This window comes from Schistocerca serialis, chromosome 10, assembly GCF_023864345.2.
Source record: "Schistocerca serialis cubense isolate TAMUIC-IGC-003099 chromosome 10, iqSchSeri2.2, whole genome shotgun sequence".
Classification (NCBI taxonomy): Eukaryota; Metazoa; Arthropoda; class Insecta; order Orthoptera; family Acrididae; genus Schistocerca; species Schistocerca serialis.
In genome coordinates, this window is record NC_064647.1 from 124,064,073 (window position 1) to 124,081,256 (window position 17,184).

The 17,184-nt window shown below is 45.4% G+C and overlaps 1 protein-coding gene across 1 annotated transcript in view; it reads left to right on the top strand.

The window, feature by feature from the left end:
- Positions 1-15,926, top strand: part of LOC126424909 (uncharacterized) — a 177,414-nt gene extending 161,488 nt beyond the window's left edge. The window contains exon 3 of the mRNA XM_050087752.1: positions 13,440-15,926. Within this exon, the coding sequence (XP_049943709.1) occupies positions 13,440-13,864 (425 nt within the window). The 3' untranslated portion in view covers positions 13,865-15,926. The remainder of the gene's footprint in view (positions 1-13,439) is intronic.
- Positions 15,927-17,184: the final 1,258 nt, after the last annotated feature.

Here is a 17,184-nt window from a genome sequence, read left to right on the forward strand (position 1 = left end):
CCGTTCAACTGCTCTTCCAAGTCCTTTTCTGTCTCTGACAGAATTACAATCGGCGAACCTCAAAGTTTTTTTTTTTCTTCTCCATGGATTTTAATACCTACTCCGAATTTTTGTTTTGTTTCTACATCTACATCTACATGATTACTCTGCAATTCACATTTAAGTGCTTGGCAGAGGGTTCATCGAACCACAATCATACTATTTCTCTACCATTCCACTCCCGAACCACGCGCGGGAAAAACGAACACCTAAACCTTTCTGTTCGAGCTCTGATTTCTCTTATTTTATTTCGATGATCATTCCTACCTATGTAGGTTGGGCTCAACAAAATATTTTCGCATTCGGAAGAGAAAGTTGGTGACTGAAATTTCGTAAAGATCTCGCCGCGACGAAAAACGTCTTTGCTTTAATGACTTCCATCCCAACTCGCGTATCATATCTGCCACACTCTCTCCCCTATTACGTGACAATACAAAACGAGCTGCCCTTTTTTGCACCGTTTCGATGTCCTCCGTCAATCCCACCTGGTAAGGATCCCACACCGCGCAGCAATATTCTAACAGAGGACGAACGAGTGTAGTGTAAGCTGTCTCTTTAGTGGACTTGTTGCGTCTTCTAAGTGTCCTGCCAATGAAACGCAACCTTTGGCTCGCCTTCCCCACAGTATTATCTATGTGGTCTTTCCAACTGAAGTTGTTTGTAATTTTAACACCCAGGTACTTAGTTGAATTGACAGCCTTGAGAATTGTACTCTTTATCGAGTAATCGAATTCCAACGGATTTGTTTTGGAACTCATGTGGATCACCTCACACTTTTCGTTATTTAGCGTCAACTGCCACCTGCCACACCATACAGCAATCTTTTCTAAATCGCTTTGCAACTGATACTAGACCTTACTAGACGGTAAATTACAGCGTCATCTGCTGAGATTGTCACCCAGGTCATTTACATAGATCAGGAACAGCAGAGGTCCCAGGACGCTTCCCTGGGGAACACCTGATATCACTTCAGTTTTACTTGATGATTTACCGTCTATTACTACGAACTGCGACCTTCCTGACAGGAAATCGCGAATCCAGTCGCACAACTGAGACGATACCCCATAGGCCCGCAGCTTGATTAGAAGTCGCTTGTGAGGAACGGTGTCAAAAGCTTTCCGGAAATCTAGAAATACGGAATCAACTTGAGATTCCCTGTCGATAGCGGCCATTACTTCGTGCGAATAAAGAGCTAGCTGCGTTGCACAAGAACGATGTTTTCTGAAACCATGCTGATTACGTATCAATAGATCGTTCCCTTCGAGGTGATTCATAATGTTTGAACACAGTATATACTCCAAAACCCTACTGCAAACTGACGTCAATGATATAGGTCTGTAGTTCGATGGATTACTCCTACTACCCTTCTTAAACACTGGTGCGACCTGCGCAATTTTCCAATCTGTAGGTACAGATCTATCGGTGAGCGAGCGGTTGTATATGATTGCTAAGTAGGGAGCTATTGTATCAGCGTAATCTGAAAGGAACCTAATCGGTATACAATCTGGACCCGAAGACTTGCCTGTATCAAACGATTTGAGTTGCTTCGCAACCCCTAAGGTATCTACTTCTAAGAAACTCATGCTAGCAGCTGTTCGTGTTTCAAATTCGGGAATATTCCATTCGTCTTCCTTGGTGAAGGAATTTCGGAAAACTGCGTTCAATAACTCCGCTTTAGCGGCACAGTCGTCGGTAACAGTACCATCGGCACTGCGCAGCGAAGGTATTGACTGCGTCTTGCCGCTTGTGTACTTACATACGACCAGAATTTCTTCGGCTTTTCTACCAAATTTCGAGACATTATTTCGTTGTGGAACCTATTAAAGGCATCTCGCATTGAAGTCCGTGCCAAATTTCGCGCGTCTGTAAATTCTAGCCAATCTTCGGGATCTCGCGTTCTTCTGAACTTTGCATGCTTTTTCCGTTGCCTCTGCAACAGCGTTCGGATCTGTTTTGTGTATCAAGGGGGATCAGTTCTATCTCTTACCAATTTATAAGGTATGAATCTCTCAATTGCTGTTGCTACTATATCTTTGAGTTTGAGCCACATCTCGTCTACATTTGCATAGTCAGTTCGGAAGGAATGGAGATTGTCTCTTAGGAAGTGACACTTTATCCGCTTTTTTAAATAAAATTATTTTGCGTTTGTTTCTGGTGGATTTGGAAGAAACGGTATTGAGCCTAGCTACAACGACCATGTGATCACTAATCCCTGTATTAGTCATGTTGTTCTCTATTAGCTCTGGATTGTTTGTGGCTAAGAGGACAAGTGTGTTTTCGCAACCATTTACAATTTGCGTGTGTTCGTGGACTAACTGCTCGAAATAATTTTCGGAGAAAGCATTTAGGACAATCTCGGAATATGTTTTCTGCCTACCACCGGTTTTGAACAAGTATTTTTGCCAACATATCGAGGGAAGGTTGAAGTCCCCAACAACTATAACCGTATGAGTGGGGTATTTATTTGTTACAAGACTCAAATTTTCTCTGAACTGTTCAGCAACTATATCATCGGAGTCTGGGGGTCGGTAGAGGGAGCCAATTATTAACTTAGTTCGGCTGTTAGTATAACCTCCACCCATACCAACTCGCACGGAGTATCTACTTCGACTTCACTACAAGATAAACCACTACTGACAGACACCACCAATTCTGCCTAATCTATCTTTCCTGAACTCCGTCTGAGATTTCGTAAAAATTTCTGCAGAACTTATTTCAGGCTTTAGCCAGCTTTCTGTACCTATAACGATTTCAGCTTCTGTGCTTTCTATTAGCGCTTGAAGCTCAGGGACTATCCCAGCACAACTACAACAATTTACAACTACAATTCCGACTGTTCCTTGATCCAAGCGCATCCTGTATTTGCCACGCACCCTTTGAGATTGCAGCCCACCCCGTGCTTTCCCGAGGCCTTCTAACCTAAAAAACCGCCCAATCCACGCCACACAGCCTTCCTTTACTGCTTGCTCAATATACAGATTTAATAACATCGGGGGTAGGCTACAATCGTGTCTCACTCCCTTCCCAACCATTGCTTCCCTTTGATGCCCCTCGACTCTCATAACTGCGACCTGGTTGCTGTACGAATATACAGAGTGAATAAAAATTCGCGCAATCGGGCTTCGCAGCTCGATTCCTCTCATATAGGTAATACATAAATGTCACTCACAAAATTTCGTCCTGTTCGTAATTCGGGGAGTAAATGGACGTTAAAGATTGGCAATCTGGCAACAATGTAATCACATGTACGGTAACTACCTCTGTCAGCAGCCGGCCGCTGTGGCTGAGCGGTTCTAGGCGCTTCAGTCTGGTACCGCTACGTCGCAGGTTCGAATCCTGCCTCGGGCATGGATGTGTGTGATGTCCTTAGGTTAGTTAGGTTTAAGTAGTTGTAAGTTCTAGGGTACTGATGACCTCAGGTGTTAAGTCCCATAGTGCTCAGAGCCATTTGAACCATTTCTGTCGGCAGACGGAGCAGTGCTGTGCAGTGGCTACAATGGACGGCGTTTGCAGGCAGGGGGTCGAGCGTTCGATTCTAGGTCGAGGCTTATTTGCTAAAAGTAGTCTGCGTGGTACAAGTGTGGCATCTTAACCCTAGGACGCCCAAGCCTTTTTTCCTAACTTGGATGCCTAAGGAGGGGGGGGGGGGGGGGGGGGTTCGGCGAGCCCACAGGTATTAAATAAGTTTACTGACGAAAAATTACAACTTTCAAAGTGGTTTATGTCTTTTAACTAAGGCATTGGTTTAATAATGTTTTTAATTGTTATAAATATTGGATTGAGTGAATAAAAAATTGACATAATACAATACGAAATACAGATATGTTAATATACAATAGACTACTCTGAGTCCTCAACTTCAAGGCAAGAGACACACTTCACATTTTTTTTGAATGTGTGTTACACACATGTTTATGACACTGTCCGCAATACTGCTTTGGGTTACTTAGATTGTTGTACTTCTGCTTCTTTGTTTTAGCTTTTCTTACACAAGTATGGCACCGACCTTTCCCTGCAGGAGGATGACGTGCTTCTGTTGTCATTTCTTTGATTTTCTTTTGTAGAATAGTCTCCAATGATTGAACAATTTGGTTAGATAACCCTCTTGCATTGGCACTTTTTCTTCTACCTGCAATTTCACTAGTTCCAGCCCAGCTTACAGAAGATAAAGTATCCAGTTGTTGTGTTTCTTCTCATTCCATCTTAGATTTTGCTGGATGAATATGGTGGTTGCATTGATAGCACAAATGTCGATGAGAGAGTAAAATACAGATAGAGGTCATTTCTTTGTTCCCCTCATGCAGGTGTACATACGCGCCATTTGATCAATGGTATCAATTCCACTGTTAGTAGAATTATAATATGCATTTATCTCGGTTTTATTCTTCTCTCTTCCAACAGTGCCTTTATCTTGGTGTATTGTTGACAAAATCAGTAAGTTTTTACTTGGTTTCGTTTTTGGTGTGCAGGACACCAAAGTTACTGCAGGCCTACGTGTTGGGAACTGCGCTAACTAACTGCAAGCTTACAAGATAAATAACAGCTGACTGACATCAACAATCACTTCCTCTGAAAGTAAACCGATTGTTGTGAATATCAAGAATACCAACCAACAAGAGACTAACTTGCATTGTTGTAGAGATGAGAAATACGAAATCATACTAAGGGAAATTTTCTACAGCATGGAAGCCAAAAGGGGGGGGGGGGGGTGTTGTTGGACACATAATAAGTTTATTTATTTTTTTCTTTCAAAGCAGGAATTTTCTATAAAATATATTGACACTAATGTTTCATAAAATAGCCAACAAACAATAACTCAAAGGGAATATGTAGTATGAAAGTTACGTGGACAAAAGCAGGGGACATAAAAGAATTATGGGTTCAACGAACCCCCCCCCCCCTCCTGCTCAGGCGACCTAGGGTTAATCGTCACACAGCGAGTACAGTGGATCTCCTACAGAACGTTGGCAGTTACGTACTATGAACACGGAAAGGAAGTACAACCGTTTTCATTGTTCAGCTTTTAAGCAAGCATTTTGCACGTCGTGGACTCGAGTTGTTTCGCGCCACTGCATCTACTAGATTCCATACGTGTTTTCTGTGTATCCTCCCTCAATGGTCCCATCGAAATTATTCGCAAAGCACTTTACCAGTCCTACAGGCGACCTAAGGTCCCAACGAAATCTAATTGACCTGAAGTTGCAGGAATAGTAGTTGCTATTAATCAATGGGACCATTTGGGAGAGTATACACAAAAAAAGTTTGGAATCTAGTGGATGCAGTTGTGCGGAAGAGTTCGCATCACGACATATTAAAAGTTTCTTTAAATGCTGACTAATGAAAAGATTGTATTTCCATTTCTGTGTTCGTTGTACGTAACAGCAAATGTTTTGTAGAAGACGTACTGTAGTCACTTTATCACGACTAAAACGCCATATACCGTTTCACGCCAGACTAGTTTTATGAAATAAAAATAAACAAGCTTCGACTCAGTTTCGAGCCCTCGACCTCCGGCATGCTAACCCAACACGCTAGTCACTGCACCAGCTGCATAGCACCACTGCTGCCTCCTGAAAGGCTTAGTAACCGTACACATAACTACAGTGTTGCCACATTGCCAACCTTTAACGTCCATTTACTGTCCGAAATATGGGCAAAACAAAATTTTTGAGAAACATCTTTGTATTGCTAGTATATGAGAAAGCGCGTTGCGAAGTGCGCGAGTTTCATTTCATCCTATATATTCGACTCGATTATCATGAGGGGGAGGGGGGGGGGTGCTGTGGTAGCGAATTCACCTACTGTTAGAAGTTGTGTTGGACACATCCGAGAGGCCTCAGTCCTGGAGCCTATAGCATCGTCTGGGACCCCTGATGCCGTTGCGCCTTCCCATACAAAGTCGCGACTTAGCTGATGGTGACTGGTGGACATTGGCGGGGTCGCCAATATGTGGGGCCGGCCGCGATGCTCTAGCGGTTCTAGGCGCTCAGTCCGGAACCGCGCGACTGCTACGGTCGCAGGTTCGAATCCTGCCTCGGGCATGGATGTGTGTGATGTCCTTAGGTTAGTTAGGTTTAAGTAGTTCTAAGTTCTAGGGGACTGATGACCACAGATGTTAAGTCCCATAGTGCTCAGAGCCATTTGAGCCAATATGTGGGCAGAAAGCGTAAAAATGTACTGGCCAACGCTTATCTGCTTATGCGTCAGAAAGAGGTTTGCGATATTGGCCACTGCAAAAAGTATGTTATTTCAAATTGCGGGCAATCTCAGCCAAAGCTCCACATTTTGAAAGAGTTAATCCAGATCGGCTGTAGAGTACTTTTTATAAAGAGTCACGACCGGACTCCCGCCACTAGAATGCACATCCTCAGGTGATGAAGATTCTTTTTAACTAGTCATCGCCGAAAGGCAACTCCATATTATTCACGATTGCGCACTAGAAGCGACAGCGCTCATTTAAAACTAAGGGGATTCCAGAACGTCACCACAAGCACGAAGGTGGTTGAGCAGCAGCAGCAGCAAGACAGGACTGAACGCTGCGCAATGAATCGAAGTCGCGCTACGTTGCATACATGCTGCAGTAACGCCTTCAAAGGGAAACTTCCCGATGACCCCTTATACTGTATCCTGTATAAGATCTAACACAGCAGTATGGCTGTTCGAAGTTTTATTTGGTTACTCTGGCTTGGAACCTGAGGAAACTCTTCATCAGGGCACCATACTTCCACACTTCTTGGCGCTACAGCCAGTGTAGGGCGTTGTCCTCCAGGACAATCTCCGGCCACTCTTCTCTGCTGGCTGCCTGGCTCTTCTATCTCCCATTCTTCTCAAGTCCTCCTGCACGTCGTATAGCCATCTGGTTCTTGGTCTGTACCTATACGACGTCCACCTGGTGTTCCTTCGAAAACTTTCTTGACTGTGCTACTCTCCAGCATTCTTTTTACATGTCCCAACCAATGTACACTCCTGGAAATTGAAATAAGAACACCGTGAATTCATTGTCCCATGAAGGGGAAACTTTATTGACACATTCCTGGGGTCAGATACATCACATGATCACACTGACAGAACCACAGGCACATAGACACAGGCAACAGAGCATGCACAATGTCGGCACTAGTACAGTGTATATCCACCTTTCGCAGCAATGCAGGCTGCTATTCTCCCATGGAGACGATCGTAGAGATGCTGGATGTAGTCCTGTGGAACGGCTTGCCATGCCATTTCCACCTGGCGCGTCAGTTGGACCAGCGTTCGTGCTGGACGTGCAGACCGCGTGAGACGACGCTTCATCCAGTCCCAAACATGCTCAATGGGGGACAGATCCGGAGATCTTGCTGGCCAGGGTAGTTGACTTACACCTTCTAGAGCACGTTGGGTGGCACGGGATACATGCGGACGTGCATTGTCCTGTTGGAACAGCAAGTTCCCTTGCCGGTCTAGGAATGGTAGAACGATGGGTTCGATGACGGTTTGGATGTACCGTGCACTATTCAGTGTCCCCTCGACGATCACCAGTGGTGTACGGCCAGTGTAGGAGATCGCTCCCCACACCATGATGCCGGGTGTTGGCCCTGTGTGCCTCGGTCGTATGCAGTCCTGATTGTGGCGCTCACCTGCACGGCGCCAAACACGCATACGACCATCATTGGCACCAATGCAGAAGCGACTCTCATCGCTGAAGACGACACGTCTCCATTCGTCCCTCCATTCACGCCTGTCGCGACACCACTGGAGGCGGGCTGCACGATGTTGGGGCGTGAGCGGAAGACGGCCTAACGGTGTGCGGGACCGTAGCCCAGCTTCATGGAGACGGTTGCGAATGGTCCTCGCCGATACCCCAGGAGCAACAGTGTCTCTAATTTGCTGGGAAGTGGCGGTGCGGTCCCCTACGGCACTGCGTAGGATCCTACGGTCTCGGCGTGCATCCGTGCGTCGCTGCGGTCCGGTCCCAGGTCGACGGACAGTGCACCTTCCGCCGACCACTGGCGACAACATCGATGTACTGTGGAGACCTCACGCCCCACGTGTTGAGCAATTCGGCGGTACGTCCACCCGGCCTCCCGCATGCCCACTATACGCCCTCGCTCAAAGTCCGTCAACTGCACATACGGTTCACGTCCACGCTGTCGCGGCATGCTACCAGTGTTAAAGACTGCGATGGAGCTCCGTATGCCACGGCAAACTGGCTGACACTGACGGCGGCGGTGCACAAATGCTGCGCAGCTAGCGCCATTCGACGGCCAACACCGCGGTTCCTGGTGTGTCCGCTGTGCCGTGCGTGTGATCATTGCTTGTACAGCCCTCTCGCAGTGTCCGGAGCAAGTATGGTGGGTCTGACACACCGGTGTCAATGTGTTCTTTTTTCCATTTCCAGGAGTGTAGTTTATTATTCTTTATTCTTGTCACGATATCTTGTTTGTTGTACAAGTCGCTGATCTCCTTATTACACTACTGTCCATTAAAATTGCTACACCACGAAGATGACATGCTACAGACGCGAAATTAAACCGACAGGAAGAAGGTGCTGTGATATGCAAATGATTAGCTTTTCAGAGCATTCACACAAGGTTGGCGCCGGTGGCGACAGCTATAACGAGCTTACATCAGGAAAGTTTCCAACCTATTTCTCATATAACAAACAACAGTTGACCGGCGTTGCCTGGTGAAACTTTGTTGTGATGCCTCGTGTAAGGAGGAGAAATGCGTACCATCACGTTTCCGACTTTGATAAAGGTGGGATCATAGCCTATCGCGATTGCGGTTTATCGTATCGCGACATTGCTGCTCGCGTTGGTCGAGATCCAATGACTGTTAGCAGAATATGGAATCGGTGGGTTCAGGAGGGTAATACGGAACGCCGTGCTGGATCCCAACGGCCTCGTTTCACTAGCAGTCGAGATGACAGGCATCTTATCCGCATGGCTGTAACGGATCGTGCAGCCACGTCTCGATCCCAGAGTCAGCAGATGGGGACGTTTGCAAGACAACAACCATCTGCAGCAACAGTTCGACGACGTTTGCAGCAGCATGGACTATCAGCTCGGAGACCACGGCTGCGGTTACCCTTGACGCTGCATCACAGACAGGAGCCCCTGTGATGGTGTATTCAACGAAGAACCTGGGTGCACGAATGGCAAAACGTCATTTTTTTCGGATGAATCCAGGTTCTGTTTACAGCATCATGATGGTCGCATCAGTTGTTGGCGACATCGCGGTGAACGCACATTTGAAGCGTGTATTCGTCATCGCCATACTAGCGTAACACCCGACATGATGGTATGGGGTGCCATTGGTTACACGTCTCGGTCACCTCTTGTGCGCACTGACGGCACCTTGAACAGTGGACGTTACATTTCAGATGTGTTACGACCCGTTGCTCTACCCTTCATTCGATCCCTGCGAAACCCTACACTTCAGCAGGATAATGCACGACCGCATGTTGCAGGTCCTGTACGGGCTTTTCTGGATACAGAAAATGTTTGACTGCTGCCCTGGCCAGCAATTTCTCCAGATCTCTCACCAACTGTAAACGTCTAGTCAATGGTGTCCGAGCAACTGGCTCTTCACAATACGCCAGTCACTACTCTTAATGAGCTGTGGTATCGTGTTGAAGCTGCATGGACAGCTGTACCTGTACACGACATCCAAGTTCTGTTTGATTCAATACCCAGGCGTATCAATGCCATTATTACGGCCAGAGGTGGTTGTTGTGGTTACTGATTTCTCAGTGTCTATGCACCCAAATTGTGTGAAAATGTAATCACATGTCAGTTTTAGTATAATATATTAGTCCAATGAATACCCGTTTATCATCTCGCATTTCTTCTTGGTGTAGCAATTTTAATGGCCAGCAGTGTATTTCTGATTCACCAAAACCCCCTATCATTTACTGGCCCGTAGATTTTCCTAAGTATCTTCCTTTGCCATCTCTGCAACAACTCCTCATCATTTTGCGTCATTGTCCAAGTCTCCGAACCTCTCGTCACCACAGATCTCGTTACTGTACGATATCCCGTCCGCTTCAGATTCCTATTAAGGCTCCTTGCTTTAAATACTTTAATCAGTGCAAAGTAGCTCCTGTCGCGAGCTGTAATTCTTTTATGTATTTCGCCTCTCATATCATTACTCTGTTACCAGTGACCCAAGATGTTTCAAGTTTTCACAGCATTCAAATTCTTTCCCGTCCAAAGTCATGCTTCTTTCTCCTTCACTATATCTTTTCTTAGATGTTAACATATACATGATCTTTGACCGATTAATTGTCAGCCACATCTCCACTCCATATCTTTCTAATTTTTCAAGCTGTTCTTCCAGGTCCTGTTTCCTCCTGGATAACAAATCAATATCATCTGTATATGCAAGATCCTGCGTCATTCTATAAAACAGTGTTCTCCCAGGGATGCCACTTTGTGTCTTTCGCTTTACCCTTTCCAAGGCGACATTAAACAGAAAATTGGACAGCACATCACTCTGTCGCAATCCTTAATTAACCTCAAATGCCTTTGATAAGGTGCTCCCAAACTTTACTTCACATACTGTTCTTTTCAAAGTCATTTTAACCAGTCTTATTGGTTTACTGGGTACTCCTGCGTCTTGCATTGCCTACTAGAGCTGATTCCTTTTGATACAATCATAAGCTTATTTGAAATCAGTGGACATCGATGTTATACTCATAACATTTTTCAAGGATGTGTCTGATGCTAAAAATCTGATCCGTGGTAGATCTATTACTTCTGAAACCACAGTGGTAGACTCCTCGATACTCTTCTCATATGTACTGTGTCGCCTCGCCATAATCTTTCCTAATACTTTACATACTACACAGGGCAGTGCAGTTCCTCTATAATTTGCACAGCTGTTTCTTATATATAGGGCAGAGTATAGCTGTATTTAACTGTTCCGGCATATCATAATTTGGTCATATTTCCACCATAATCTCATGGAAAGCCCTCATTAGTTTTTCTGCGCCATATTATATCATTTCTGCTGTAATACTGTCTTCTCCCTAAGCTTTATTGTTCTTGAGAGTCTGATACTAGCTTTAACTTCTTCCAGTGTAGATTCCTCGAGAGTTGCCTGGTACTCTTATTCTCTGTTTACTTCCTGCCCCACCTCAACTACCATAGCAGCATCTATCTCACCTTCGTTTTCCAATTCTGTATTCGATAGCTCACTAAAATACTCCACCCATCTGTCTAACATTTGATCTTTTCCTCCAACCAGATTTCCTTCTTTATTTTTACAGAAAAATGCCCTGGATGAGAATCCTTTCTTTATTTCACCTGCATACACAATTTCCTTGTTGTCACAGCAGTTTTTCTTCCTTCTAATTCATCAATCCACCATTTTTCAAATTCTCTCTTTTTCCTCCTACATTTACTACCTGCTTCCTTTCTCTTCTCCCGGTATTCTTCTACAGTAATTCTTGTTCTCCTCTGCAGCATTCTTTTTCTTGCCTCATTCTTTGTTCTGTCTTCCTCTTGCAATCTTCATCAAACCAGACTTGGGTTCTCAATTGCTTCCTTCTACCCAATATTGTATTGTATGAAACTGGGGACCTAGAAACGACGGAGAAGCTTCGTCCCCGCCGTAGCTCTCAGTGGTTCACAACCCCACAGCAGGCCACAGCAGTCCACCCACCCCACCGCCGCCCCACGGCGAACCCAGGGTTATTGTGCGGTTCGTCCCACAGTGGACCCCCCCCCCCCCCCCCCACCACCACCCGCCACCCCGCCCTCCCCAGAAACATGGCATTGCTATAGTGACCTCGATGTAGAGAATCGTGGCTCAAGTTTAACGACCTGCAGTGACGGTAGTTGTGCGAAACACAAATCACCTTGATATCATCGCACGTCGGGGATCAGGAGCCAGCAGCGCGGCGAGCAGTGATGGTGCAGGTCAAATGGGCCAGTGAAATGCAGTGGCTTTGATCCATCTCTGGCCTGCCATATCGGCGAGCAGTGCCACGAAAGAATAAACGCGTTCTAAGGTTTGTATTGTATTGTACTGTATGTTAACCGGGGGCCTAAAAACGACGCAGAGGCTCTGTCCCGGCAGCTGTGGTCCACAGCCCCACGATGACTTCCGAAGTCAACTTCACCCCTCCGCCGCCCCACAGCGAATCACTCTTTTAGGGTTATTGTGCGGTTCGACCCCCAGTGGTGGATGCCCCCCCCCCCCAGGGAACGTCTCATACCAGATGAGTGTAACCCTAATATTTGTGTGGTAGAGTAATTATGGTGTACGTGTATGTGGTGACGTGTTTGTGCAGCAATTGCCAACATAGTGTAACTGAAGCGGAAATAAGGGGGACCAGCTCGCATTCGCCGAGGCAGATGGAAACCCGCCTTAAAAAGCATCCACAGACTGACCGGCACACCGGACCTCGACACTAATCCGTCGGGTCTACCCAATATAGTTTCAGATGTCTCCTGTATTACACCTCTGACTGTTTCCAATCTTACTTCAATACCCTCTCCTGCCCGACTTCGACTTCATTAAATCTATTTGTCAAAATAGTTTTATACTTTTGTACTGTATTTTCATCATATTACAACAAATAAGCCCTCGGTCACAAATATTAAGCCAAAATTGACCATGTTTTGACGCTACTATGAGCGTCGTCTTCAGAATTAAACTAACTGTTCTAAAACATATTATTTATATAATACAGTAATAAAACTAAAGTTAGTACTGACTGGAAAGAGATGCAGTACATACAAGTCACATTTTAAAAAATCTAAGCCGGAAACGCGACGTCATGAATGGTTGTAAATAAGACGGCGAGCCGCTAAGGGCTGTTCGTACTTGAGTGAACAAGGGTTGCAAACAAGAGTGCTTGTTCACTCAAGTACGAGCAGCCCTTAGCGGCTCGCAGTCTTATTTACAACCATTCATGACGTCGCGTTTCCGGCTTAGATTTTTTTTTTAAATGTGACTTGTAAGTACTGCATCTCTTTCCAGTCAGTACTAACTTTAATTTTATTACTGTATTATATACCTAATATGTTTTAGAACAGTTAGTTTAATTCTGAAGACGACGCTCATAGTAGCGTCGAAACCTGGTCAATTTTGACTTAATATTTGTGACCGAGGGCTTATTTGTTCTAATATAATTCTGACACGGTCACTGAACTTAGAAGCTATGTTCAAAGTTTTATGTATGTTCATCATTTCTTAACTTATCATCATTTCTTAGCTTAGCATCATCAAACTTTGGCATAACAGTTTTCTTGGTCTGTCTGTAATTGGATATCCTCTGTCTGCATTTGATTCTTACGAAATAGTAATCATTATCTCCACCTGCGCCACGACAGCTATCCACTTCTCATACACCTGATGCATGTTGTCTACCTGTGAGTACGTGGTCACCATACTGAGGGTGTTTGGTGTCGCAGTGCTGTACGACCAGCTGGCGGTGACGGATTACTCGCCGGGCGGCCGCTACCTCAGCATCACGGCCTGCCACGAGGGTCAGCACTGGACGTACGTGTACGGCCGCCAGCCCGCCCCCGCCGCCCCCGAGGAAATTCGGGCGCTGCACGCGCGCCTCGCCGCCGCCGGCGTGTCCGTCTCCGCCTCTGGCACCACCACCACCACCACCACCACACCCACCGCCCCCACAGCCTCCACCACCTCCGTCGTAGACGACTCCGAGAACGACGCCTCCGGTTCCGGCAGGGGAGGGCAGGCGGCAGCGGCGGCCACGGAGATGCCGACGTCGACAGCACACGACCGGACGCCGCCTCCCTGGTGGCCCGGCCTCACGACGCCCACGCCGGCGCCGCTGCCCGTGTTCAACATCACCGAGTGCGGTTGGTAGATGTCCTGAAGACGTCGCTGTGGGCGAAATGTTCGTTGTGTGCCCAATGTCCTCGAGAACTGATGTACTTAACCAAAATGGGTCTGAGTTGGAAGGCGGCCCAAATTTGAGCCGGTTTTAGCACCTCGATTCACAAAAGACTGGCAACCGATGAAATTTATTATGTTTTCCACCTTACACTGAGTAACACTGGATGGTAATAACTTCTTTCTTTAAGACTGAACAAGATCGTGCTTCAGTTACGACACAGTTTAATTTTTTTGCCCTGCGCAGAGCGCTATGCAATGGCCGGCAACACCCCCTCCCTCCACATCCTCTTAGATGCCACGTATAATTAGATTCCCTACACAATTCGCTAACACTGTCTATCAATACACGTGGCTCCTTCTAACATGATGCACACTGTAGAGACTCCTATCTTGTCCACTCCACTCCCAATCACAGTAATATCACTCAACCAAGCAATGCCTTTTCGTCTAAAGCAAATGAACTAACAGTACAGCCTTAGTGTCCCATTCTCAGCATATACGACAAGAAATTGCAAATATGTACAAACATTGGAGAATTAACGAGTGTAGGGACACAGTGTCATTGAGTTCAACTGGCAGACACGCTGAAGAGGCCAATTTGTTAGCAACTTCATGTGAACAGACGGGTTTACTAAATCAAAGAGTTATCAACTACCAGGTTGCCTCACGTTAGGTGGCTATATCGATGCGCCATGCTCGTAGACTGTTGCAGTGATGCCAGGTAGCCATATAGCACGCATTCTTAGCATGCGTGACCCACTTGACCATCCCTACCCGTGTAGCTTGGTTGCCAGGCTGCCCGTGCATCAGCTACTTCCCCACCCCTGCCCATTGTTGCCTATCATCGCAGAAAGTAAGCGAAAGAGAGTTCTTTTCAGTGTTACCTGTTTTCTCTCCGTCTATGTCCCATACCACTCATACACTGGCCATGCTCTCTGCTGCCAAAAGGCTGTGCTGGTGCAAGCCTCATGTCACGACAGGCTTTCTCCTGACTTACAAACACTTCTTCATGTAGCTTTAAATGTCTTGTGTCTCACGAAAACCAATATGAACACTGCAGCAGCAAATCAGCCGTCACTACACTCACAATGAGACGAAAATCAAGTGTGAACGTTCAGAACACAATCAGCATATGGACTTGCCACACTGGTCTGCCTGAGTTACGCAATTGGCTGGCACATGACAGGAACGCTACTGTGCACACACACCTTCCCTCATCAGCAACACAGCCCACGTTCTTACACGCTCACTCCACCGAAAACACCCTTCTACCACCAAACTTGTTTTCTTCCAAAGTAAAGGCACTAATATCGACTGAGGTGCGGAAATTCAGCAAAATCCGTACACCATCTTTCTTGGCAGCTAGTATCACGCTTTTCGTACTAAGGTTTGTACCGAGTGCCCAATAATCAAGTGCATAACCGGTGAAGATACATTCTGCTACCCAAATTAAGTACTTAACACCCGATGAGCTGCACCAGACGTTACACAGATGTCCTAAAGATGAATCTTACCAAAGAGGTGAGTGCCAAGACCGTCCTTTGCCAGCTGATGAGATTACATTGCTAGTATTCACTACCGTAATACTTAAATGCTTTACATTGTAAACTTGTACCATCGTCTATCAATGACATAGAATATTAGCGACATTTGCTTTGTCATATTAGAGACAGTACCAAAATTTTGGACGTGTCTCATAATAAATGAGGTTTCGATACCACGCTTGCTTATCAATACGTGCTTATGGGACATATTTCGCTTGCCACGAAGTGCAGCATGTAATTTCACACGTAATGGCCAATTCTCTACATTCTCACATACATCGTAAACGTAACAGGACAGGCGCTGGGAAGCTGAAAACGTTGAAGAATACACCTGCTCTTGAATTTTCGACGGTTAAGTGAATGGGAGGCGACTAGAATAATTGTGACTTGTACGAGTACTGAGTGATATCAATAGCTTTGTGTCATGTGTAACTACAGGTACTGTTTCCTATAATTTCCACTATCTGGTAATAAAAGAAGTAAGAAACATACGATTGTTTTCTTTCCTCTATTATAAAAAAGTACTATATATATATATATATAAAATCAAGAGAAATTTAAAACAAACTTAATGCATATACACTGTCCACCTAAAAATTTCGAAAGCTAATTTGAACCCTGGCGTACGAGTGACGTCAGCGCCGTAATTAGGGTGGCAGCTTGAACTAACAATTTTGTAACAGATGTGTATTAAACAGATGTGTATTAAACGAGTCATTCATGAACAGGCAGTGTTAAGTGCTGGATGTCTGGTCGTAGTGTGTCAACGTTGTGTCCCAAATCGCAATTGAGCTACATTTCTAAGTCAAGTGTTGAACACATTCTCTAGAATTCTTTCACGAGAGGAAAGTGTGTGCAAAGTTTGTCTCACACTTACTGACTCTCGTATAAAAACAGCGAAGCATAGGTGTCTGCCACAATCTGATTGAAATGCAAAACCCGCACAGTTTTTCCTGTAAAAAATTATCGTGAATGACGAGACTTCTTGTTATCAATGCTACCCTAATAGAAAACGACGAAGTGCAGAGCGGATCTGTGATTCGCCAATAGCGAAGAAGGTGCGAATATGATGTGGAAGTTGAACAGCATTCCAAAGGAACACCTTTCTGACAATTTCACTTGGTTATATGGGCGTTATGTGCGTTGTGCTAATACGGGAGGAGACTGTGTAGAACATCTGAATCAGTAAAACCACCATCTTACCTTCTTTCTAACTTTTAGTAAGCCATTCTCGAAACTTTTTGGACAGACGATGTATGACGTACTATTTGGAAAGTGTACTGTGCCGAGAAGACACTTCTAGCAACCCAGTTTGTGTGTGTGTGTGTGTGTGTGTGTGTGTGTGTGTGTGTGTGTGTGTGTGTAGCGAGGGAAAGGAGGAGAATGCTATAATAAATTTGGATGCTTGGAGCAGTTTCAAGGATGCAGTTTTGGAGAGGCTGAAAAAGACTAATCATCGAGGTCATCAGTCCCTTCTTTCCTTTAATAATCGAAGCCTACAGATTTCCAGGATAAGGAAAGGATGGACTACCAAGCTGATCTTTCCATCGTCATCTGAACCTGAGAACAGGTAAAATGCAGAGGGAGGAAAAGAAGACTTCAAAAGGTAAGGAACTGCAATGCGATAAGAGAAGTGTTTTGCCACAGGACTTCAACCATACTACCTGCATATATATGACCATCTCACACCCTCAGAGATATGGGGAGAATGAGAAGGGGTGACATGTAAAAAGAACAGAATAATCGA